The 27702-nt window shown below is 38.2% G+C and overlaps 1 protein-coding gene and 1 long non-coding RNA gene across 2 annotated transcripts in view; one reads left to right on the top strand and one right to left on the bottom strand.

Moving 5' to 3' along the window:
* Positions 1-1590, bottom strand: part of LOC124958259 (uncharacterized) — a 23642-nt gene extending 22052 nt beyond the window's left edge. Inside the window, exon 1 of the long non-coding RNA XR_007103857.1 lies at positions 1451-1590. This is a non-coding gene — a long non-coding RNA (uncharacterized LOC124958259). The remainder of the gene's footprint in view (positions 1-1450) is intronic.
* On the top strand, positions 1227-27702 carry Poglut3 (protein O-glucosyltransferase 3). Its single transcript, XM_047516119.1, has 8 exons — positions 1227-1499; positions 8323-8520; positions 15934-16220; positions 18699-18915; positions 20453-20649; positions 22206-22400; positions 24534-24638; positions 26748-27702. The coding sequence occupies exons 1-8, from the start codon at positions 1298-1300 to the stop codon at positions 26871-26873; spliced, it is 1527 nt and encodes a 508-aa protein (XP_047372075.1). The 5' UTR covers positions 1227-1297; the 3' UTR covers positions 26874-27702.

Raw genomic sequence — 27702 nt, 5'->3', positions numbered from 1 at the left:
GTGTTCTATACAATTTTGAGTAATGGACAGAGCAAAGTGGAATCCATAGACCACTCCAGAAAACTTACCAGTGAAAATAATACTAAGTAATGCTACAGTTTAGCCCTACAATCTACTAGTGATTTACTACCAGTTCTCCAATAATCTTTCCCAAGAACAAAGAACAACATCTACCTCTGCCTAGCCTTTCTAAAATTAGTCAAGAAAAGTGGTGAAAATATGGGATAGTTTTTTTCCCTAACAAAACCTGGTCAGAGCAAAACTGCTGAGTAGCCCAATTAAAGCCTTGAGAAGACAGAGGGTTGCCCAGGATCTGGTTCTGACTTGTTAGGTTGAGTCTGCCAAGAGGGTGATCCTGTGTCCATTCTCCAGTGTGAGTTCCCTCAGAGAATCTTCATTTCCTAAGAATAGATTCAAGCCATAAACAGATAAAGACAAAGAAGAATAACAAATGTAGATTAAATGGTCACAAAAGAAGGCAGACCGTGATTTAGGCTCTTGGTGCCTCTGCCAGTCTCTTCCTGGACCCAGTTTCCAGCTTCTGAGAAGTGGTGGAGGTGAACAAGGCCAACCACTTTCCATTAATTACGGGGGACAAGAGATTTTAAGGTGAAGCTCAGCCACCAGGCTTGACCCAAACTCGGTGAATGCTCAGAAAAGAGCATAGAAAGAGGGGAATGTGGTGGAAAAGGGCAAAGGGGAGGAGTGGAGGGAATCACACTCCAATGAGGGAGGCTTCTGGGAAGACAAGAAACCACAGGCTACTAGAGAACGTGGTGAGTGCTGGTGTGAACAGAGAGCCACGAGAAGTGGTGCGGAAGGAGGGAGCAAGAGACGCCTGGCAAGGGCTCTGCATCAGGTTAACTCAGTGAAATTCCCAAGAAAGTTTCTTAGCCGCGGACCGTGCCCTTTCTCTCACCCTACAACAATCACCACCGGATCTTCGCCCTGGTTTTCTCTAAACAGTGACAAACTCAAGCTACCACAGGCGGGGCCGGGCATACCGAGGCCTGGGCAACGCAGAGTGCCCACTCGTACCCTCGGTCTCTCTGCGTGGGTCCTTCCACCCCGTCCTCCGTAGGGTCCAGGAGCCTGGGGGTCAGGGGGTGCCCATCGCCTTTGCGCTGTGCACGGTCGGTGATCGCCCCTAGCTCGCATTCCAGCACCGCTAGGGCCAGGGGGCGGGACGGCGGGCGGCCACGCAGAGGCCCGCCCCAGGGTGGGCCTCAGCCCGGCCGGCGGCGCGCCGGGCCCCTCCCTGCAGCCGCGGAGCTGGACCGCAGCTGCCCCGCCGACCATGCGCCGCCTCGCGTGGGTCCCGCTGCTGCCGCTGCAGCTTGCCCTGCTCCTGGCCGCAGGGGCCCCCGAGGCCCCGATCAGCGCGCCGCGGAGCCTGGCGTGGGGGCCCGGGCTGCAGGCGGCCGTCGTTCTGCCCGTCCGCTATTTCTACCTGCAGGCGGTCAACTCCGAGGGCCAGAACCTCACGTGCTCGCCCCCAGGTAGCGTCCGGCCGCCGGCCTCCCTCGTCTCCCTGCCCGCCCTGCTCCTGACCCCGCAGCGCGGCTCCGCCGCCACCGCGCCGCCCGGGAATCCACCCGCGGCCCCTCCCCCCGGCGTGCATCGCCCTTGCTTAAGTCTGGTCACTTTCTCTTCCGTCTTCCTCCCCGCCTCCATGGAGAGAGGAAGAAGCCCCGAGTCTTTAGAATGAATGAATGAATGACTCCAAGAGCCCTTCCACATTTAATGTGCAGACTGACGTTCCGAGTGCGTGGCGCCCAGGGAGTTATAGTTCGTGCGGTGTGAGGCACAGGCTGGATGGTCCTCCCGTCTCTGGTGTAGATGGCGGAACTGCTGCGGCATGCAGGGAGGGCCTAGGAGGCCTGGGCCTGAGGAGTCATCACGTGAAGGATGGATTACTTTGTTTTGCATTACTTGGTTTAGGCCTGATGGACTTGAAACCCTGAAAAAACTCCTAACAAGGAATGTCAGAGCAGTAGGCAGAAAGGAGACAGTTCTGTGGCCTAGGTTTTAGTTTTCTTTGCAGTTTTGACTTCTTGAGAGCATATTACAGGAATCAGTGAAAATCAGTAGAAATTCAGTTATTTCCTCTACAAAGATGGATACTGTCCTGGCAGTCTTTCAGCTGGGTCTGCCTCCCACGTTCTCTTTTACATCTTAACCTTTGCAACTTCTTACAACTTGTCTTGCTGTTTTCAAGTTGTTGCTAGTCAGGATTTGCTAATTTATATCTAATTCAGGGTTCCAGCCAACTGGCACCCTATTTTATCAACAAAGACAAGGAATGGATTGGTGCCTCTTACCCACCCTGCCAGTCCTGCTGGAAAACTTACCTGTGGGAGGTGGAGCACGGGGTGACAGTGGGGGGCACTGTCGCTTAAGCAAAGTATTTAAGAGCCAACCGATTCACACACACACACACACTTAATTTCACTCATTAAACAAATATTCATTTGCTGTCCACTATGTATTTTGTAATCATGCTGAGGATATAAGAATGGAAAGGTAATGCCTACCCATCACGGAATTTACAATCTATTGGGCAAACAGATAAGCAGATCGCCTATGACTATACAACATAGTACAGTGGAGGTATGTACAGAGTGCAGTAAAAACACTAAGAACTACCAGTTTCCTAGGGAAGTCTAGAAAGATTCCAGGAGCAGAGATTTGAAGGATGCATGTGGCTGGTCAGGCCTTCCCATAGATGCTCTGCAATGTGCAAAAGCACAGAAGCATAACAGAGTGTGGAGTTCAGGAAAATAAATAATTTACTGATGCTAAGCAGAGAGAGGAAGTCAGGTTGTACCTTCAAATCTTCAAGGCCCTTGAATGCCAAGCAAGGGATTTTTTTGTATATTTAATTTTTTATTCTAATGAGTTATGCTTTACAGTAGAATGCATTTTGATAAATCATACATAAGTGGAGCATAGTTTCTCATTTTTCTGATTATACATATTGTAGGATCACATCTGTCATGCAGTCATATATGTATATGAGGTCATAATGTCTGTTTCACTCTACTATCCTTCCTACCCCATATCTCTTCCCCTCCCTTCACTCTCCTCTACCTAAAGTGACTCTATTCTTCCCTAGTGCCTTCCACCCCAATTGTGAATTAAGGGATTTTTAGAAATAAAGGAAAACCAGTGGAGAATGTTGAGCTGAGGCCTGATGAGAACCTGTTCTTCCTTAACCACTTCAGTGGGTTTTGCTCTACATTTAATTCAGAACACTCCTGAAGTTGTCCCTGATTATCACTTTCATAATATACCTACCAATTAGATCCTAAATCTTCAGACAACTGTTTTTCTATGCTTTATAGGAATTGGGGTAGAATAATTCCAACTCTATCAACAGAGAATAAAGAGGGTATATCAGGGTTCAACTAACTTTTTCCTTCAAAAATCAGATAGTGATACTGCTGTAAAAATTTAATTAATGCTTATAATTATACTGCCTTAATTGAAAAAGATATTTTCCTTTTTTAAGAGTAACTTTTCTGTAACCCTGTACCAGATCTATTGTGTTCACAAAACAAAAATGGTAAGATCACATAATATTTGATTTTTATAAAAGAGTATTTCAATTGTTTTAGAAATCATACATTTTTAGGTTTTTAAATTGCTTTCTTCATTTAAAAATAATATATTTCAATAAAGAAAAGGTATTAAGTACTGATCTGCTGCAGAGGAAAAGACTGCTTCAAAAGGAAGACTCACAGGGAAGACTTTCTTTAAATAAAAAAGAGAAAAAGATAAAAAAAAATCAGATAGTGAATAATTTAGATATTGTAGGTCAATAAATGTAATAGTCTTTGTTACATTTACTCAACTCTATTTTGTAGCCATAGACAATGTGTAAACAAAAGGACGTGTCTGTATTCTAATAAAACTATACATGCTAAAATTTGAATTTCATATAATTTTTCACATTACAAAATGGTTTCCTTTTAAATTTTTTGCATTTTAAAATGCAAAGACCATTTGAGTTTCAATAGTTAGAAAATGTTATTTTTAAAAAGGATATCTTTGCTGTGTGTGTTGGCACACACCTGTAATCCCAGCAATTTGAGGCTGAGACTGGAGGATGGCAAGTTTGAGGTCAACCTCAGCAATTTAGCAAGTCCCTAAGCAACTTAGCAAGACCCCATCTCAAAATAAAAAGTAAAAAATAAAAAGAACTAGTGGCAAAGTGCCCCTGGATTCAATCCCCTGCACCAAAAAATAAACAGAATATCATTTGCAAAGAAAGCCCATGCCCTATTATCTAGTAATCTGATTTTCCAGGTATCTGTCCAGGGAAAATAATCCAAGTATGTTCAAAGATTTGTGAGCACAGATACTCTTGCAGCATTATGATTATTTGGTACAGAAGTATAAATAGCCAACTATAAGATAATTGTTAGGGCTGGAGCTGTGGCTCAGTGGTTGAGCACTTGCCTGGCAAGTGTGAGGCCCTGGGTTTGATTCTCAGCACCAAATACGAATAAATATACAAAGTAAAATAAAGACCTGACAACTAAAAAAAAAATTTTTTTAAAGACAATTGTTAAATAAAGTATAATACAGTCATACAGTTAAATGTTTGGCAGCCATTAAAAGTAACATTTGAGATTCCATTTATATGAGGTATGCAAGATAGTCAGAGTCACAGAAATAGAAGCCAAATAGTGATTGTCTCAAGAAGGGGTAAAGCAAGAAAAAAAAAAGGTATGTGGTGGGGCAACATGGCGCATGTCTATAATCCAGCCTGTAATCTTGCCTGTAATCCCAGCTACTCAGGAGGCTGAAACAGGAGAATCTCAAGTTCAAAGCCAGCCTCGACAATTTAGTGAGGGCTAGGGATGTGGCTCAGTGGTTAAGCACCTTGGGTTCAATTCCCAGTACTTAAAAAAAAAAAAAAAAAAAGTGTAGATTCATTGCACAGTAGCACAATAATGTGAATTTACTTAACACACTGAGCTGTACATTTAAAAATTGAATGGGGCTGGGGCTGTAGTTCAAGTGGTAGGGTGCTTGCCAACACACACAAGGCCTTTGCTTGTTTTCTCCTCAGTCCTCTACCTTCATCAGTAATGATATCTTCATAAAATAATCTTACTTCCTAATTATACAGTATTGTAAACTGCTCTATTTTAATTGTTCTCCATAATAGTCTTTTGTGGTGGGAAGAAGAGATATTATTGTCTTCATTTTACACATACACTGAGGCTCAGTGAAGCTAAAATTCCTTTTCCATAGCCCCACAGCCAATAGGTGTCAGAGCCAAGACCAGATTCTCAGCCCTTTGCTCTTTTCCTTTTATCAAATCACCCTTAATATAAATGTCATGCATCAGTTTTCAGTAAGATCCTTGAGAGTGTCCCTGTTAGCAGACAGACATTTTTAGGATTTCCATTTAGTCTCAGGGCACAATACTTTGGTCTTCTGGAACTCTTCTTTTGGTCATGTAAAATCAACACTTGTTATAGCTACAGAGAGTTTGTAAAACTTCCTAAATATCAGAAGAGGAGAGAACACCAGTGTACCTGAAGTGCCAGAGCTATTCTTTCAACTTTGAATGTTTCCATCCGCATTATGTATGTGCCCTGGGGCAAGCTACTTAACTTCTTGGAATTTTAGTCTCTTGTTCTATAAAATGGGGGCCACAAATACCTACTTTACAAGGTCTTCTAGAAAATAAATGGGATGGGAAATACATATGCGGTCAAGGAATGAAACATAGTAGGGATTAATAGTCACTATTTGTCTTAAAGACATTTGAATTTGTAGATGAGAAAACTCAAGCTGAACTTCAATTCTGTGTTATTATAATAGCTGCCAGGGCAAATGAAAATTCACAGTCCTCCCTTGTGAAGCAATTTGGAATTTCATTCTTCTCATTTTCTCTTTATAAGGTTAGAGTTGCTTATTTCTATTTTAGTTCTGGTAAATATTATTTTGCATTGATTCTTTTTAAAATATAGTTTTTAGTTGTTAATGGGCCCTTATTTTATTTATTTATATGTGGTGCTGAGAATTGAACCCAGTGCCTCACACATGCTAGGCAAGCACTCTTCCACTAAGCCACAACCCCAGCCCTTGCATTGATTCTTATATTAATTTTCATGCCATCAATGACACAGGCATGGATAATTACTATAAAAATAACTGAACACTTAAAATACGTATTTCCCATGGTTGTATTACAGTTTTACAAGTATATTTTGAAATATAACTTTTAAATGCTATTTAAATGTAACTGGAAGAGATCATAGTGATCCAAATTGATACTGTCTCTTTCCAAATAATAAAGCATTTTGGAGCTAGGTTTCTTCCATGAGTCTCTTTCCAAAAAAAAAAATCACACAGTCAATGATATGCTTGTCTTATATCTGCTTTGTGTGTCTGAAATAATGAACTGTGGGCAAATAGGAATATTTAATCAGAAGACAATGTATGTTTCCAACTGGAAAGGGCAGGATCAATGGAAATAACTTTCTAATTCCCAGTCTCTGCGCCCCTAATTTTCAATCTGCTGCACCATGTACCTTCCTGAAGCCAAGTGGGAAGAACACAAGGCAATAATCTGTGTGTTTCATTTATATGTTTCAGGTAATTGGCCAACATTTCTAATAATTGCATAGTAAATGATTACCTTTTTGTAATATCCTCTGTTTACATATAGGAATCTATTTATTTTAGACTTCTTTCATAATCTTTTCACACTTGTTTCAAGGATCCTATAAGCTATGGATTCCACACTTAATTAATTATAAGATTTCAGATACTATTATGGTTTGGTTGTGAGGTATCCCCCAAAAGCTCACCTGTGAGACCATGCAAGAAGGTTCAGAGGAGAAATGATTGGGTTGTAAGAGCCTTAACCCAATCAGTGAATTAATCCCCTGATAGGGATTAACTGAGTGGTCACTGAAGGTGGGTAGGGTGTGGCTGGAGGAGGTGGGACTTGGGGGCGTGGCTTTGGAGTATATATTTTGTATCTAGTGAGTGGAGTCTCTCTGTGTTTCCTGACCATCATGTGAATCGCTTTCCTCTGCCACATTCTTCTGCCATGATGTTCAGCCTCACCTCCAGCCCCCCAGGAATGGAGCCAGCTGTCTATGGCCTGAGAGATCTCTGAAACCTTGAACCCTCAAATAAACTTTTCCTCCTCTAAAATTGTTCTGGTCAAATCTTTTAGTCACAGCTGTGAAAAAACTGACTAAAACAAATCCATGACTATGATGGAATTGAAGAGACTGAGAAATGTTTCTCTTCAATTTTTTCTTGAGGAAAAAAAAATAAAATCCTTGAAGATTAAATCTTACACCCAATAGATTTAGAAACAAAGAAGAAAATATCTTTTTCAGTAATTTCAAAAATATATATGTTAAATATGCTTAATTTCATAATGTGATAGATGTGGAATTAAAAAACAACTTTGGGTATAACTTGCTGTTAGAGCTGTGGATTTCAGAGGATTTACCACATTTTTAACATTTCCCTTCAATAAGGTGATCTCAGTGGTACAGTCATTATACCCTGAAGAAAGAGGCTGCAGGGTTTATTCCTAGGCCACACTAACATTACTCAAAACAGTGTCATTTCAAAGTCTAAATAAGTTAGCTAATAGAAAAGGGAGTTTGTTAAATAGGTATACTTACCTAGAACAGAAGTCCCACAAAAATTTTGGAGTTGAAAGGGGTGATTTTAGTATGACTGTTTCACTTCAAACTGAGGAAACAGAGAAGTAAATACTACTGTTTACAAAGGTGAACATGTGTGTGTGTGTGTGTGTGTGTGTGTGTGTGTGAGAGAGCACGTTCACAATCTGGTAACCAGCTGTAATCTCTCTCTGCATAAGGAAGTGGTTCAGAAGAAGGTTTGAAATTGGGTTTAAAAAAGGGGGGAAGTTTTCTCAGAAGTGAAAAGTTTAGATAATGAAATGATATACAAAGAACATGTGTATATTTTACAATGAGAAAGCAGAATTTCTAAAGACATCTGTCATTCTTAAAATTCATGGATTTTTTTTTAACTACCTGAGCTTTGATGCTTAGGCAGAAAGTTAATTTCTCCTTTACTTTTTTATGAGTTGATTTCATTCATTGGCAGTAAATCTTTATTAAGTTACTAATGAATCAAATGTTAATTCAGATCCTTTACATGATCCTGGCCTTCAGAATATTCTAGACTCAAATGATCTTTGTTTATCATTGATGCTATAGGAAAAAAAAATTCTTCTAGAGACATTTGTCTAATAATTAAGGCTTGATAATCATGAGATGGTAAAGTTATTTGTATTTCTTTTCCTTTCAGGTGAAACATTATTCAAAGTAGTAGTCAAATCTCTTTCACCTAAAGAGTTAGTTCGAATCCATGTCCCTAAACCTTTGGACAGGAATGATGGAACATTTTTGGTGAGATATAGGATGTATGAAACGGTCAATGAAGGGTTGAAGATAGAGATCCTTTATGGTAATGAACATGTGGCTCAGTCTCCCTATATTTTAAAAGGTAAGTGGTTATTAATAATCCAGAGCTAGCCTTAGTATGTGTCCCATGCTTTTCCAAATGAGTTATAATGACCTTAAAATCATGTTCAACAGAATCGATATTTTATGTATATATATAAAAATCAACATTCTTACACATATATACACACACACATTTTAGATATTGAAATGATAAACACACAATCTCTCCATTTAACTTGAAATTTTAAGGGAATGCAAATTAAGTAATTTAGATTTAAACTATAAAAAAAAATTTGTATATTTACCCATGTATTTACCATTCCAGTACTCTTTATTCCTTTTTGTAAATCCATTTTTCTATCTGGTACCACTTGCCTTCTGTTTAAACAACTTCCATTAAGAAGAGTAAGAATACTGGTGATAAATTCTTCCAGCTTTTACATTACTGAAAAAGTCTTTATTTTGCTTTCATTTTTTTTTGTGTGAAAGAAATAAATTTCAAAAATTTACTTAAAGTAAACTTCTCCAATACCTGGAGACTAAATAATACACTATTATATGATGAATGGATAACAGAAGACATCAGGAGGGAAATAAAAAAATTCTTAGAAGTAAACGAGAACAAAGACACATCATATCAAAATCTCTGGGACACTATGAAAGCAGTACTTAGAGGAAGATTTATTTCATGGGGTGCATTCAAAAAAGAAGTAGAAATCAACAAATAAACGAGTTAACACTACAGCTCAAAGCACTAGAAAAAGAAGAGCAGACCAATACCAAAAGTAGTAGAAGACAGGAAATAGTTAAAATCAGAGCCGAAATCAACGAAATCGAAACAAAAGAAACAATCGGAAAAATTAATAAAATAAATAGTTGGTTCTTTGAAAAAATAAATAAAATTGATAAACCCTTAGCCACACTAACAAAGAGAAAGAGGGAGAAAACTCAAATTACTAAAATTCGGAATGAACAAGGAAACATCACAACAGACACGAGTGAAATACAAAACATAATTAGAAGCTATTTCGAAAATCTATACTCCAACAAAACAGAAAACCTTGAAGACATCAACAAATTTCTAGAGACATATGAACTACCTAAACTGAACGAGGAGGACATACACAACTTAAATAAACCAATTTCAAGCAATGAAATAGAAGAGGTCATCAAAAGCCTACCAACAAAGAAAAGTCCAGGACCAGATGGGTTCTCAGCCGAGTTCTATAAAACCTTTAAAGAAGAGCTCATTCCAATACTCCTCAAACTATTCCATGAAATAGAAGAGGAGGGAACCCTACCAAACTCGTTCTATGAAGCCAATATCACCCTGATACCTAAACCAGACAGAGACACATCAAGGAAAGAAAATTTCAGACCAATATCCTTAATGAACATCGATGCAAAAATTCTCAACAAAATTTTAGCAAATCGCATACAAATATATATTAAAAAGATAGTGCACCACGATCAAGTGGGTTTTATCCCAGGGATGCAAGGTTGGTTCAACATTCGGAAATCAATAAATGTCATTCACCATATCAACAGACTTAAAGTTAAGAATCACATGATTATTTCAATAGATGCAGAAAAAGCATTTGATAAAATACAGCATCCCTTCATGCTCAAAACACTAGAAAAAATTGGGGTAATGGGAACATTCCTAAACATTATAAAGGCCATCTACGCTAAGCCCATGGCTAATATCATTCTAAATGGTGAAAACTGAAAGCGTTCCCCCTAAAAACTGGAACAAGGCAGGGATGCCCTCTTTCACCGCTTCTATTCAACATCGTCCTTGAGACTCTAGCCAGAGCAATCAGACAAACCAAAGAAATTAAAGGGATACGAATAGGAAAAGAAGAACTCAAACTATCCCTGTTCGCTGATGACATGATTATATATTTAGAGGAACCTGGAAATTCCACCAGAAAACTTTTAGAACTCATAAGTGAATTCAGTAAAGTAGCAGGTTACAAGATCAATGCTCATAAATCCAATGCATTTTTATACATAAGTGATGAATCTTCAGAAAGAGAAATTAGGAAAACTACTCCATTCACAATAGCATCGAAAAAAATAAAATACTTGGGAATCAATCTCACAAAAGAGGTGAAAGACCTCTACAATGAGAACTACAGAACACTAAAGAAAGAAATTCAAGAAAACCTTAGAAGATGGAAAGATCTCCCATGTTCCTGGATAGGCAGAATTAATATCGTCAAAATGGCTATACTACCTAAAGTTCTATACAGATTCAATGCAATTCCAATTAAAATCCCAATGATGTACCTCGCAGAAATAGAGCAAGCAATTATGAAATTCATCTGGAAGAATAAAAAACCTAGAATAGCTAAAGCAATCCTCAGTAGCAAGAGCGAAGCAGGGGGTATTGCAATACCAGATCTTCAACTCTACTACAAAGCAATAGTAACAAAAACGGCATGGTATTGGTACCAAAATAGACAGGTAGATCAATGGTACAGAATAGAGGACATGGACACAAACCCAAATAAATACAATTTTCTCATACTAGACAAAGGTTCCAACAATATGCAATGGAGAAAAGATAGCCTCTTCAACAAATGGTGCTGGGAAAACTGGAAAACTATATGCAATAGAATGAAACTAAACCCCTATCTCTCACCCTACACAAAACTCAACTCAAAATGGATCAAGGACCTCGGAATCAGACCAGAGACCCTGCATCTTATAGAAGAAAAAGTAGGTCCAAATCTTCAACTTGTTGGCTCAGGATCAGATTTCCTTAACAGGACTCCCATAGCACAAGAAATAAAAGCAAGAATAAACAACTGGGATAGATTCAAACTAAAAAGCTTTCTCTCAGCAAAGGAAACTATCAGCAATGTGAAGAGAGAGCCTACAGAGTGGGAGAATATCTGCCACTCATACTTCAGATAGAGCGCTAATTTCCAGAATCTATAAAGAACTCAAAAAACTCTACACCAAGAATACAAATAATCCAATCAACAAATGGGCTAAGGAAATGAACAGACACTTCACAGAAGAAGATGTACAAGTAATCACCAGATATATGAAAAAATGTTCAACATCCCTAGTAATAAGGGAAATGCAAATCAAAACCACCCTAAGATTTCATCTCACCCCAATTAGAATGGCGATTATCAAGAATACTAGCAACAATAGGTGTTGGCGAGGATGTGGTGAAAAAGGAACACTCATACATTGCTGGTGGGGTTGCAAATTAGTGCAACCACTCTGGAAAGCAGTGTGGAGATTCCTCAGAAAGCTTGGAATGGAAACACCATTTGACCCAGCTATCCCACTCCTTGGCCTATACCCAAAGGACTTAAAATCAGCATACTACAGAGATACAGCCACATCAATGTTCATTGCTGCTCAATTCACCATAGCCAGATTGTGGAACCAACCTAGATGCCCTTCAGTTGATGAATGGATAAAGAAACTGTGGCATATTTATACAATGGAATATTACTCCGCAATGAAGAATGATAAAATTATGGCATTTGTAGGCAAATGGTCGAAATTGGAGAATATCATGCTAAGTGAGATAAGCCAATCTCAAAAAACTAAAGGACAAATGATCTCGCTGATAAGCGGATGAGGACATATAATGGGGGGTGGGAGGGGCTAGCATTAGGTTTAGGGTTAGGTTTAGAGTTAGGCTAAGGAGAGCAGTAAGAATGAAGGAAGAAGGACTGTGTAGAGGGAAAAGAGGGGTGGGAGGGGTGGGAGGGGTGGGAGGGGTGGGGTGGAGGGGAAAAATATAATAAACATCATTACCCTATGTAAACGTAAAAAAAATAAATAAATAAAAAAAAATTTACTTAAAGTAAATCTATTCTAAGAATATTTGTTATCAAGAATAAAAGCAATAATAGGTATTGACAAGGATGTGGGGAAAAAGGCACACTCATACATTGCTGGTGGAGTTGCAAATTGGTGCAGCCACTCTGGAAAGCAGTATGGAGATTTCTCAGAAAACTTGGAAGTGACCCACCATTTGACCCAGCTATCCCACTCCTTGGTTTATACCCAAAGGACTTAAAATCAGCATACTACAGTGATGCAGCCACATCAATGTTCATAGCTGCTCAATTCACAACAGCCAGATTGTGGAACCAACAGATGCCCTTCAGCAGATGAATGGATAAAGAATCTCTGGTATATATACACAATGGAATGTTATTCAACCATAAAGAAGAATAAAATTATGGCATTTGCAGGTAAATGGATGGAACTGGAGAATATCATGCTAAGTGAAGTAAGCCAATCCCAATAAACCAAAGGCCAAATGTTTTCTCTGATAAGTAGATGTTGATCCATAATGGGTGTGGGGGGTAAGAGAAGAATGGAGGAACTTCGTGTTGTGTAGAGGGAAATGAGAGGGGAGCGGAAGAAGGAGATAGTGGAATGAGACAGATATCATTACCCTGAATACATGTATGATTACAAGAATGGTGTGAATCTATATTGTTTACAACCATAGAAATGAAAAGTTGTACCCCATTTGTGTACAATGAATCAAAATGCAGTCTGTAAAAATAAAATTAAAAAAAGTTATAACCTTTAAAAAATAATATTCAGTTGAATCATTTTGAAATTTTCCAAAGATTTTATTTCTTTTCTTTTCTTTTTCTTATAGCCTTCTTGAGGACAGTATCTTCTGAGCCTTTCCTGAGGGAAAAGTTAGTAGGTGACTGAGCATGTCCATAGTAGTTTCACTCAAATGTCCCCATTGCCTCTTCTCCATGAGGACATCTCATCCACCATGAAGTCCAGGTTTAAATTGATTAGCTTGTGTCATTAAAGAAACTCTTAAAAGTTCAAGGTAGCACATTAAACCAGGAATCCTAGTTGACTCTTTTTGTGTCAATAAATTGTATGTGAAAAATGCACTAAGTTTTTATAAAGACATTTAATGAAGTCATAGTTCCCCCATTTTTGGTCTAAAACCCCTATATTCCTAAGGAGAATTCCACTGATGAATCCTCCTTAGACTCCTGCCAAAACAGATCTGGTAAATATTTTCATTCCCTGGAGCAAGTCTTATGTTTCAAGTAGTGATCAATTTCTTCTTATGAGCCTACAGAAAATAGGTATTGGTAGTGGTGGGTCCTTAGGAGAATCAGCATTCTCTGTGAGGCAGTGTACTCAAGGTGTTCTCTGCAGCCCTCCTCATATTTTTGTTATTGGTGCATTATAATTGTACATAATGCTGGGATTTGTTGTTACATCTTCATATGTGAACACAGCCTAACAGTATTATGCCCCATTTTCCCCCCTTTCCCTCCTCTCTTAGTGGGCAATTTAAAAGTATAGACTAAGAATTTTTTTATCTTTTCAGTAAAATATATGAATATTACATACCTGTAGACTGTGGTGATTAAAGTTTAGGAGGTCTATATCCTTGAAGGCTTTGAATAAAGCACATATGGTAGACAACAAAGAAAAATTTTCTTAGCTTCTTACTGCCATTGCCTTCATTTAAAAAAAAAAACAAACTTTTTTGCTTAGTTATAGAATTACAAATTGATGGATTTTTTTTTCCCTCTTAGTACTTTAAAATTGCTTCTCCACTGTCTACTCAACATTATCTTTATCCCTTTAGATTACTTCTTGAGGTTTCCTCTTTATCAGTTTTTGTTGTTTGTTGTTTTGTTTTTTGTTTGCAATGCTGGGGATCAAACCCAGGGCCTCACACATGCTCTACCCCTGAGCCACATCCCCAGCCCCTCTCTGTCAGTTGTTTTGAGTAGTTTGGTTGTTATGGTTTTTGGTGTAGTCATTGTCATCTTCGTCGTTGTTTCTTTCTCCTCCTCCTCCTCCTCTTCTTCTTCTTCTTCTTTTTTTTTTTTTTTTAATTTTGTGTGTGTGTGCACACGCATGCTCGTGCTTGGGGTTTATGGAGCCTCTCAGATCTTTGGTTTATAATTTTCAACAAATTTAGAAAAATTTTGACCATTATTTCTTCAACCATTTTTCCATTCCACCCCAGCTTTCCTTCACAGTAATTAGAATTAGGGATTCTAATTACTCATATTTTCAGCATTTTTGAAATTCTTTTTTTCTCATCATTTCATTTTATTTAGTTTCCATTGCTGTGTCTTTAAGTCCACTAATCTTTTTTTCCCTGTGATGCCATTTTGTCATTAATCCCATAGAGTACATTTTTCATCTCTTGATGCTTTTTTTTTTAATCTTCTTGAGTTTTTTCCCCTGGGATGCAGCTGAGTTACTTGGAAATAGTGTAATCCTTTCGAGTTATGCTTTTACAATTTGTTAGATCAAATTAGAGACAAATTTAATCCAGGGCTAATTATTCCTCACTATTATTATTCCATACTATTTGCATATTCTTCCCAAGCCCCAGGAATTAGGAGGCTTTCCAGTCTGGCTGGGATGAACAGGCCCTATTGCCAAGCCTCTGTGTTCTAATTATTTTGGATGGTTCTTCCCCTGCCTCACACAGACCTTGATCACATGTTCTGCTAAATACTCAAAGGGGACCTGCTACACATCTCTGGAGTTCTCTGTTCAGTTCTCTCCTTTCAGACTCTGTCCTCCCAATCCTGACTGCCTTGGTCTCCCTGGACTCTCACCCCTGTCTCCTCAATTCACTGACACTGCCAGGCTTTCCCCACTCCCACCCCTGTGCTACAGCCTGGAAACTCTCTTAAGCAGTAAACTTAGGAATTTTAAGATTCACTGTATTTGTTTCCTGCCTCTCAGACTCACTTTCCTTCATTGCCTGATGTCTAGTTTCTTTGAAACTTGTTTCAGATATTTTGTGTGAGTCTTTTTCATTGGTTTTAGGTGGGAGAGTAAACCAGTCCCCGTTATTTATCTTGACCTAAAGTAGAAATCCTCAAGAAAATTTTTTAATAATTTTGATATTAAAATAAATGTAAATATCTTAAAATAATATGTTAAGTTTATATAAATTCTTTTAAAAATGAGACTTCAGAGAAGTTCTATGCTTATAGCTAACCACTTAAAATTACACTGCCAGCCTTCTCTGGGTTACACATTTCCTCTTTGAGATAAGCCAATGGAGATAATTAGGGGTCTCAGAGAATGAGACCTTGTCTTAAAAAAATCACTACCCCTACTACATTGTAATGCCTGAAAATTAATATGCTCTCTTCTTCCTTGTTAAAATGTAAGTTGTCTTATGTTCATAAGCCCTTTACACCTCACTAGAAATGAATTTATCACCTATTGACTGAGAGATTGGGGGAAAGCATATGCTATGCTGTATTGTGCAGCCGATTCTAAAAGGAGACAGAAAGTAGGGGTATGAGACTGACATAATGAACTGTACCACTGATGTGTCTAAAGCAGTTTTTCTCTATCTGGATAATCATAGAATTCACCAAGAAGTCAATAATCCCTGCATCATGGCACTTGCTAATGGACCATGGTGTTGTATGTGGTTTGCTTTCCCTAGGACCAGTGTACCATGAATACTGTGAGTGTCCAGAACAGGATCCTCAGGCCTGGCAGAGAACTCTTTCTTGTCCAACCAAGGAACCACAGATTGAAGAGGATTTTGCTTCCTTCCCCAACATCAATCTCCTGCAGATGCTAAATGAAGTTCCCAAAAGATTTGGAGATGAGAGGGGTGCTGTGGTACATTACACGATTCTCAATAACCACATTTACCGGAGATCTTTAGGAAAATACACAGACTTCAAAATGTTCTCGGATGAAATTTTACTGTCACTGGCAAGAAAGGTATGAGAATGAATGAATTTACTTTAAAAGTAGTGTAGTTTAATGATTTTGTTGCAACATGTAAATGCTTAGAATTATAATAGCAAGCTCAGAAACGTGTCATTCAAGTACTCATAAGTCATCTGGGAAGATCTCTCTTTCCTATAACATTTAAATTGGATAACTTGAGCCCCCATCCCAAGTAGGTGGGCTGTAAAGGGTACCCCAAGGTTTCTATGATCTCCCAGATGTTTACAGCCTCTGGGTGTCTTATTTAAGTTCTCTCTTCTGCAAACTCTCTTCCCATTCAGATTTCATCATCTGCAGCTATTTTTGTCCCCTCAAGATGAATTTGCGCTTAGAACGTACTTTCCTTCTTTTACCCTAAGTACTTTTAGAAGATTATGTGCATGACTCATTTTGTTGAAGGCTTGGTGTAACACAGAGAGGTTATTTTGTATCCATGCATACTAAAAAGCAAACAAAAAAACCTGACCCTTAAAAATAGAAGTCTCTCACCAATCAGACGCAGTCATCCTTACCTCTGAGAACTTTTCACTGGCCGTCCTTGATCTCAGTCTCTTTCTAAATGGGGTTGGGCCCCCTGTCCACATCCACCAACAACCATCTCCTCTCCTGCTATTTGACCTCTCTTTCCACATTTGCAGGACTCTGAATTCCTATTAAACAGAACAATTCAGACCACTTTTGTTCTTGTGCCTGATCATGCAGGGTGGAGGGTGGAGGTGGGCAATTTTTATCTTTCTGACCCAGAGAGATCATCTAAGTAGTTTTGTAAACCAAAAACCAGCCTTCTTGATATGTTGTACAGTTTTCCAAATGTGCCGAGTGTCTGAAGGCAGTCAGTTCTTATTTTAAACAGCAGTTACTTTCCCCCTCTCCTCAGTCCACCGTGTGAGCATATGACCCTGAGGGTAGTACTCTTTGCCCATCCACAACTGCCTGTTTTCCTGTATCTTGTACTGGTATTGCTGTCTCTGTACCAATAGTTTTCAACTGGGAATGATTTTGCCCCTCACGGGATATTGGGCAATATGTGGAGACATATTTGGTGATCGTACCTTGGAGGTTGCTACCAGCATCCAGTGGATAGAGTGGGGTTTCCTATTCATACCTAGTAGATAAATATCCTACAGTGAACAGGACAACCCCCCACAGAAAAGAATTATCCAGTGCAAAGTATCAATAGTGCAAGATTGAGAAACCTCACTCCATAATAAGAATTTCTGATGTGAATTTTATTGATGAGTTCATAATTAATAACAGGGAAGCAAGAGCATGTATATTTGTATTCCTTATCTTTCCCTTTTATTCCTGATTTTTGCCCACTGACTGGGAAGAAATATAAAAATAAAGTGAGACTCAGTCCTGGTCTTTGAGTGGCATACTCTAGTGGGACTTATTTGTGTTCTTTGGAAATGGGAATGCAGTGTGAATACAAACAGATTAATGTACCACAACATGACAGATACCCAGGGTTCCAGTGCCTGATCAGGGTGAGTCATAGAGGAGGTAATGTTAGATCTAGGTTTGAGGGACAAGAAAGGAGACTACCAGGTTGTATAAGTAGGACAACATTCCAAGTAAAAGGAATTATGTATTAAAATGGATGGCATTTTCAGAAAGTAGCCCAGAATTTACCAGTACCTGGGAATGGAAGACAAGGCTTAAAGCTAAACTGGAACAAGATAGGTGATGCACTGAATCCAAGTCAGGAAGTGTGTACCTTCTCCTGTCGGCTTAAGTTTCTTTCTTTCTTTTTTTTTTTTTTTTTTTTTTTTTTTGCGGTGCTGGGGATCGAACCCAGGGCGTTGTGCTTGCAAGGCAAGCACTCTACGCACTAAGCTATCTCCCCAGCCCTTAAGTTTCTTTTAATCTTTTTTTTTTTTTTCTTTTTTAATCTTGGTCGTTACATTAACTTGTGCTTTAAAGATTTAATTGGCGGTCCTCAAGGTTCTCAATCTTCACCACATGGAAACTAGATTTGAGCTAGAGTGAGAACACCTAATAAGGAAGATATTGCAGCATTACCAGGCAAGAGGTGACAGGGACCTGAACTAAGACATTGACCACGGAGTCGGAAATGGGGCAGCAGACTCCAGAGACAAAAGTAGGTGTGGTAAAGAGGGTGATAGTGGAGGGAAACAAGGGCTCCATTTAACATCATGGGGCAGCTGGCAGAGAGGGTTCTCACGGCCACTCATTCATACTTTTCTATACAGCTTCTCCTTCTATAATACTAAAATTTAAAAGCCACCTCTAGACAAGAGAACAGCTAAGAGAATTTGTCATGTACCATCCACACCCAAGATTTTCTGATACAACTTACAACCAAGAAGCATTCTTCTCCCTTCTTGTACTGTTTTTGAATGGTCACGCTCTATCAGAAATATTTAAGAAAGCCAAGGAACGATATAGTATTTAGTATCAAGAACTGGAGTCCTCCCAGCTCTAATGTTTGTACTTTCATTTACTTAGGTCCTTCTCCCAGATTTAGAATTTTATGTTAATCTTGGAGATTGGCCCCTGGAGCATCGAAAAGCCAGCGACATCCCTGGCCCTATACCTATCATTTCCTGGTGTGGCTCTCTGGATTCAAGAGATGTTATCCTTCCAACCTATGACATCACCCACTCCACGCTTGAAGCAATGAGGGGTGTCACCAATGATCTCCTCTCTATTCAGGGAAATACAGGTAAACTAAGGCTGATTCTAAGGAAAAACTAAGAGTGAAAATAGTGAAGGGAATGTTTAATCAGAGAAAGTAAATGTGTATATTTAAATAACCATTCTTATTTTCTTACCAAGAAAATAGAAAAATGGCACCTTTGGGGTTAGGATGTAGCTTCATAGTAGAGTACTTGCCCCGCGTGTGTGAGACTCTGGTTTCCATCCCCAACACCACAGAAACACAACCAACCACAAAAAGGCACCCTAAGCACTGATGTGTTTTGTTTAGAATCCTTCTAATCCTAAAATTAAAAAGATACGGTTTGGGCTGATAATGCCCAAACCTACCTTCACTGTGTCTCCTTCAAGTTAATCTTTTGCAAATATACATTTGGGAAAGTCATCACTTAATTCAGACTCCAAGGCCTTTACATTTCTGGATGAAATGAGATAATTTTGAAATACATAAAATGTTACACAAATATAAGAGACACAGTTTTGATATTACATTCTTCAACACTTGGTAAGAAATTCTTCCCTTTCATTTTTCTGCTTCTTTATCCTTTAAAATCTGAATTCCTTTCCTCCTATTTGGTGGGCTTGGATTCATGATATGACACAACTTTTTTTTAAACCAAACTCACTGAAATGAAAAAACCTTGTCTTTATAGCTTGTATTTCTGATTATTATCGTTTGATGAACTTATTATGTACATAAGATCAGAGAGTTATAAACTAAAGATAATAGTATATTAAAACTGGCCTACTTTTAATTTGGTAATAATGAATTCCTGAAAGGTGTGCTAATATAGTAAAAAGGTATGCTAAAATAGTAAAAAGAAATGACTCCCATTTCTGTGTTTTATGATTCATCCCTCAAGACAATGACAGGTGTTAACCAATGGCTTTCTTTCTTTAATATTAATCAATTTAAATTAATTCTCCCAGAATATTCCCCCCTGCAAAAAAAGAGAAGCTATAAAATATATACATAAATGTATATAGTTATGTATTTGCATTTAATGGTATATTAGAAAAAAGTCTTCCCCAAAATTCTGAATAGCCTGAGGATTAAAGATTTGTGGGTCTGTCTTAGTTATGTAGTTTTTTTGTGATGATCCTGTGAACAAAAGCCTAGCTCATGTTTGATTGTGAAACATAAAAGATGGAAGCTGTTTCTTGGTGAGTGAGCCAAGTCATCGAAACTCTTTTTTTCTTTAAACTTGATCCAGTATGATTTTGGATGTTTTCTAGTCTTGTACAACAGAAAACACCAGTACTTGTGTCAACTCTCATTAATAGGCAAGTGGGTGGAATTGGTGTATTCTTTACTTTAGCAAATAAAAAAGAGTGTTTTTGAAAGTCTATGCTTGAAAGTTATCTCTGACAAATTGAGATTTGATCCCATATTTTCTGGAAATAGCATCTACTTTATAAGATGAGTTGATGATAAAAGAACATTAACATCTTAAATGACAATGGTGGATTAAAGAAGATTATGCTTGCCATATAAAATGTCAAATTCTTAATTGTCATTTATTTTTATGGCCTCAAACTTCTAGGACCTTCCTGGATCAATAAAACAGAGAAAGCTTTCTTCAGAGGTAGAGATAGCCGTGAGGAGAGGCTGCAGTTGGTTCAGCTATCCAAAGAAAACCCACAACTGCTAGATGCAGGAATTACAGGATATTTCTTTTTCCAGGAGAAGGAAAAGGAGCTTGGAAAAGCCAAGTTGATGGGTTTCTTTGATTTCTTTAAGGTATGTATCACCTCGTGCCTCTGATCTCTGAAGTATTGAGTCTTCTTGTATAGATATGAAATGATAAATTTGTGTTAAAAATCTATCAAATAGGTGGGCTTAGGCAAATTTCTTCTGTGAACTGACGCACACTTTCATTCTTTCTTATCAGACTTGGGGAATTAAAAAGTTCATTATAGTTCCTTTTGTCATTGTTGTTGTGTTAGGGTGGCTGCACAAATGTCACCCTGTTCTCAACAGTTGCTGTTAACTTGTCTACCAAATAGCTCAGAGCTATGTTTAGTGCTCAAATTGTAGGGTCAACATGAGTTTTGGTATATTTCTTGCTCTTTTTTAATATTTGCTTTAATAAGCTGAGGATATGTCATCTATGTCAAGTGATGTCTAATGTCCTTTGTAAATAAAAAGAGCACACATTTAATGTATGACAAATAGGAACTGGAGTTGGAGGTCCGGTCCTGACTTTAGTCCTGCCTCTGCTACTGGGACCTTCATCTCTTACTGCCTCAGGTCTCCAAACACCTGTGATGCCTCCCTAACTCCTTCAGAATATTACCATGAGGCTCAAAGGAGACAAAGGAGTGAACTATGTGACAAAATCTGACTAACTAGGAAACTCCTTGGAACCAGTTTTTTCAGAAATCATTTCAGGGTTGGGGGTGTGACTCATTGGTAGAGTGCTTGCCTAGCTTGCACAAGACCTCGGGTGTGAGCCTCAGCACCACAAAAAATAAGTAAATAATTACCAGATCTGGGAGTGTATCCTCTTCACTGCAGGATGCTATCATGAAAAGGATGGAGGATTTGGACTCCGAATAGAAGTTTCTATATTTCCCCGAAGACAAGTTTTCTCAATTATTAAAAAAAAAAAAGTACCTGCTTCACAGTGTAATAATTGAATAAGGTTTAATGCCTATGAAAAGGGCTTTTGAAGTGGAAATCAAAACTTAATAATCTAACATAGGCAAACAGAGCACCTACTTCTCCAAGTTTCTATCTCCTTGACACAAAAACTATAAAATAAAGGTAACACCTTCTTCCTTCAGGGATTGAATATAGGAACAAGTGAAATCATGTATACATGAAAGTATAAATTCTTATCAGTATTCAACTTTAATAAATACAGACTTTTGGGCTGGAGATATAGCTCAGTTGGTAGAGTGCCTGCCTTGCATGCACAAGGCCCTGGGTTCAATCCCCAGCACCACAAAAAATAAATAGATTCAGATTTTATGAAAATAGTTTTAATACCTTTTTACAGAAATCTGAATTCCCCATTGTATAGACACCATCAAAATAGGTACATTCCTATTCCCTAAAGTTGTTTATCACTTTATCCTTAAATGTTCTCTATTTCTTAAAATTGGTCTGTTAAAGGCTGCTTATGAGTTGAACATAAAGAGAAAATATAAGTTACAAAATAAAATTTTTAAACAAATGTTGAAAAATGGAAAGTAATTCTTCTGTATTTAATATTACAGTATTGATGAGAAGCAGAAATGAAGCCAATCATTGTGAAAAGTTTTTGCTTATGTTTTTCATTTTTAATTTTTCAGTACAAGTATCAGGTGAACGTCGATGGGACTGTGGCTGCGTATAGGTATCCATATCTAATGTTGGGAGACAGCCTGGTTCTGAAGCAGGACTCACCCTATTATGAACATTTCTATGTGGCACTTAGGCCATGGAAACATTATGTTCCAATCAAAAGAAATCTTAGTGATTTACTAGAGAAAATTAAATGGGCCAAGGTATGTTCCCTATGATTTTTATTTCGTTAGGTAATGATATATTCATTGGTATAGGTTACCTGAGATCCATGATAATTCAGTTTAATTTGATATAATGAAACTGAAAGAAATGTGATTTCTCTGGAACTTTCGTTCTCTTAAAGTATCTAAAATCAACATCAAAAATCACTTGAGTATCCTCTATCAACATATTTGAGGATGTTGAGATTTAAAGTACAATGTAGATTTTTTTTAAAGAAATCACAATTTGTGTTTATACACACCCACACAAAGAACACACAAAATGCATGTTATAGACTGAAAGAACAGAGCTAAATATTAAAAAAAAAAAAATTTAAGGCAGTTATGACACTCTTTTACTGTAGAAAAAAAGGCACAAGTTCTTTTTTTTCCCTAATGACTTTATTTCTTTTTTTATTTGTTCTTTTTAGTTATACATGACAGCCGAGTATATTTTGACATATTTATACAAACTTGGAATATATCTTATTCTAATTCCCAGTCTTGTGGTTACATGATGTGTATTCATATGTATACACAGGAGATTCACTGTGGTGTATTCATGCATGTACATAGGAAAGTTATGTCAGATTCATTCCACCGGCTTTCCAATTTCTGTCCCCTCTCCCTTTCCTTCATTCCCCTTTGTCTAATCCACTAAACTTTTCTATTCTACCCATCCCACCCACCTCATTGGGTGTTAGCATTCACAACATATAAGAACATTCAACCTTTGATTTTTTGGGATTGGCTTATTTCACTTAGTGTGATACTCTCCAGCTCCATCCATTTGCTGACAAATGTTGTAAAATCGTTCTTTTTCATGGCTGAGTAATATTTCATTGTGTATATGTACATTTTCTTTATCCATTCATCTGTGGAAGGGGCATCTATGTTAGTTCCATAGCTTAGATATTTTGAATTGAGTTGCTATAAACATTGATGAATAATATATACTATTTTCTGAAAGAAAATGGATGCCAACCAAATATACTATACCCAGCAAAATTTAGCTTCAGATTTGATGATGAAATAAAAACCTTCCACAATAAACAAAAGTTAAAAGAACTCACAACTAGAAATCCTACACTATAAAACATACTCAATAAAATATTACATGACACAGCAATGAAAAATAAAATTGAAAAGTCACAAATTCTTAATCAATGCATGCAATACACAACATTTCAAGAATCACAAATTTCCCATAAAATAGGAATTCCCTTTTTAAAGGAACAGTTTTGAAAAGCTTTTGTGTTTCATTATAAAAATTCATCCTTGCTTTATTAGTCTATTCTAAGTTTCTGAGAAGGAATATTTGTTTAAGGAAACAACTGGGAGGAATCATTTTTGTGACCCTGTATGAAAGCCAGAGTTGCCAACAAATGGCTTTTCCTATTGGCAGTATGGTAGAAGATTAACTCTTTTCAAAAGTATAATTAGGAACACTGACTGTTCCTGGTACTAAAGGAATAACTTGTGGGTACTAATAACTGAATTATTTTTATACCAATATAGTCTTTGATGGCTCTGGCTATATGTTAAAATGGAGCTTTTAAAAGATGCTATAATGCCAGAATAAATTCACGTTACTCTTTAGTAGAGAGGATGAGTCAGGAGGACCCATGACTGGCCAAAGCCAAGCTTGCTTCCTGGGTAGCTAGGAAAGCGCCAAAGTATCCCTGATAGGGGCCACATGTGGGTGTTGCCTTGTGGCGGCTGTGGAATCAGGGCCATATGTGTCTGTGTGATCATTTCTCTGTAACAGAGATGGTTAGCACTCTCTTTCCATGGTGTCATTCTTTTTTTTTTTTTTTTTTTTTTGGTTAACAAATGGGATACATGTTGTTTCTCTGTTTGTACATGGAGTGAAGGCATACCATTTGTGTAATCATAATTTACATAGGGTAATGTTGTTTGATTCATTCTGTTATTTTTTCCCTTCCCCCTACCTCTCCCACTCTTCTTTTCCCTCTATACAGTCCTTCCTTCCTCATGGTGTCATTCTCAAGTTATATTTCCATTTCTCCCATTCTGTTCACATTCAACCCCACCTCTTCCCACCTCAGACTTGCCCCCAGTTTCCTTTATGGGCTGCAGGAGTAATTATTATTCTTTTTAAAAACCCTTTAGGAAAATGATGAAGAAGCCAAGAAGATTGCAAAAGAAGGGCAGTTGACTGCTAGGGACCTGCTACAGCCACACAGGCTTTACTGCTACTATTACAGAGTTTTACAGGTCAGTTCAGAGCAACCATCGGCTGGGTCAGCCCTCCTCAGACCTCATGCCTTGCTTCCTTCAGGGGCCAGAGAGTGGGCCTATGGAACTTTAAGCGTAGGCCCCTGCCTGAGGGAAGAAAGGGCTAGTGCTACTGCCCCTGTGGCTCCACACTTTTCATCTCTGTTCAGTATTATGAAAAACTATGCTCAGGGCTGGGAGCAGTAGCACACACCTGCAATCCCAGCAACCTGGGAGGCTGAGACAGGAGGGAGACCCTGTCTCAAAATAAAAACTTAAAGGACTGGGGTAGTTGCTTGGTGGTAGAGTTACCCTGAGATTGATCCAATATGACAAAAAAAGAAAAGAAAGAAAAAAGTAAAACAGTGCTTGGAGCCCTTACAAACAGATTAGAAACCCCTCCTATCTATTTGCATATTCTTTTGTAGGTACCTTATGGAATTCCTAGTTTAGGTGTTTTGGATCATCAGAAAACTTTCTTGATGAAAATGAGAGGATTGGACTAGAGATCATTAACATCTCTTTCTGCTCAAAATGTCACCTCCTTGTTCTCCTTTCTACTTAAGATCCATGCCTTTGCTATCAAAGTATGATGTTCACAACCCATTGTGCTAGGACAGTGGGATAGGTTGCCATGAGATGGAGGAAGACATCTGGAGATGGGACATGAGATACAAGGTTTATTGAGAAATGCTTGTGGGGAGGTCCAGGGACCACCGGCTGGACAGTGCTTCGCCAGCAAGTCCAGTGATGCACCTCTGCTACGCATAGTGTCTACAGTGCCTCACCAGAAAGTGCCTCACACTTTGTCCAGGGGTGGTCACCTGTACAAGCACGTCCCTCTCCATGGTGCTCTGATCTTCGTGGTTACCCATGGAGAGGGGTTTTATAAGTTAGGCTAACAGCAGTGGCATTGTTAATTCATTTAGTTTGCTTTGTTCCTTATATGAGCAGCATCCCAGAAGCAGCTGACCTGGTATGTTTGCAAGAAAACAGCTTTCTATGGTTAATACTGACTTGCCGTAATTCCCAGCATATGTGAGAGAAAGCCAGTATCTTTCAAAATAATACCTATCTGGATATTCCAGCTCAGACTCGCTCTCATTATTCCTTTATCTTGACTGGGTTTTGGGGAAACAAAAAAGGCCATTCAGGAACGTGAAGTTTTACTGTCCCCATTTTCTCCAAGGACAACAAAGCAAAGGGTGGAAGGCAAATAACTTGCTATATAAAACGATCAAACAAATGAAAATATTTATAATAGTTCTAACACTCTAGGGCTGAATCCTGAAGCACAAATGTTTATTGGGAATCAGAGGATTGGTACTTTGAATAAGTACTTTGTGTTTTTACTCAGTAAAATCTAGACAGAAAGAGAAAATATGTAAGAAATCATGTTTTTGTTTTTAACAAATATTTTTCTGCAGGAAGAGTAAAAGTAAATTCCTCAAATGCCCTTCCTTAAGTGGGTTCTGTCCTCTCTGCTGGTCTAGCTAAATTTTAATAGTAGGAGTTTCTCCCCCTAAAATTGTAATTAGTCTTACTTACTTATATCACCATTTTCTTGGGTTTGGCTCAGTACCAGGAATATACAGCTACTTGGACAAAGAACCATTGAAGTGAAATATCCAATTTATAGAAATATTTCAGTCAACAGCCACAGTAGAGGAACATTTTATAGGCTGGTTGCCATTTAAAAAATGGATGTGACTATAGGCCTAACAGAAAGGATATGTACTACCCACTTTATCTTGAGATGTTTATCATTTTGTTTGCTGATGTGAATGTTCAATAAGTAAATTATTCATTAGCAAGTAGAAGATTAGTGCTGAGAACTGCTGTTTGGTTCAAGTGGGCACATTTGGCTTAGCATGTCTCTTGTAGTGTTCCTCCTTACACATAAAATTGTGAATTAGGGTTCTTGGGTAGATTATGAAATACTGTACCAGCACCCATAATAACTAAAGTTAAAATGTAACTTTAGGACCAGAATAAACCAGACCGCTGGTTTTGGTCTGAAGTATAATGACTAGGGGTGGCAGTGGGTAGAGGTATCAGGAGAATGAAGTATGGACTAATCTTTCAGCTGCCTTCAAACACACATTTCAGAAATATGCAGAGCGCCAGTCCAGCAAGCCTGAGATCCGTGATGGAATGGAACATGTTCCTCAGCCAGATGATAACACATCCCTCTGCCGGTGCCACAGGAAAAGGTCTTCAAGGGAAGAGCTTTAAGGTGGCCCAGATTCACACTCCTGTGTCTGCCAGCTACATCTTTAAGGGAAGACTTAAGATAGATGCTAAACTGTGAAGAAAAGTACAGAAGACATTTTTCTTGATGACTTTATATAATGTGGATGGATATAGCAATATTTGAGCAAGTAATACCAAATATCTTTTTTTTTTTTTTTTTTTTTTTGCGGTGCTGGGGATTTGAACCCGGGCCTTGTGCTTGCGAGGCAAGCACTCCACCAATTGAGCTATATCCCCAGCCCCCCAAATATCTTTGAATGCTAATTTCTTTTAGGCTAAAACTGCTATTATCAGCATCATAGTTTTCTCAAAAAAGAACATTTGCAGATCATAGATTGAGAGGCTTGCCAAAATACAAATCACCCTCTGTGAATCTGTTGACACCATGCCCATTGGCTTATTTCTATCCCTTGTTCACTTTCTGTCTTCTGCCTGTTTGTGAAGAGAAAATATTTGTACAGAGTTTTTTTTTGTTTTTTGTTTCCTCCTTACTGCATATTTTCTCCTTTTGCTAGCTGCTTTTGGCATTCAGCAGTTTCTGTTTCCTACCTTGAAAGGTCTGGTGAGAATGATTAAAAAACAGGAAGATAACTCTGATATTCAAGGTAGCATGCAGAGAGTAAAGGGAATTTTTTTTAATGCACTGCTCATATCTTTTTAGTTAAATTTCAGGCCTGAGTCAAAACTAAGGAAAAGGGGCTGGGGAGATAGCTCAGTCGGTAGAGTGCTTGCCTTGTAAGCACAAGGCCCTGGGTTCGAACCCCAGCACCCAAAAAAAAAACTAAGGAAAAATTGTAGCAGGGTGTGGTGG

This window comes from Sciurus carolinensis, chromosome 11 (genome assembly GCF_902686445.1).
Source record: "Sciurus carolinensis chromosome 11, mSciCar1.2, whole genome shotgun sequence".
Taxonomy (NCBI): domain Eukaryota; kingdom Metazoa; phylum Chordata; class Mammalia; order Rodentia; family Sciuridae; genus Sciurus; species Sciurus carolinensis.
Note: the sequence above shows the minus strand (reverse complement) of the source record. Positions and strands in the feature narration are given on the sequence as shown.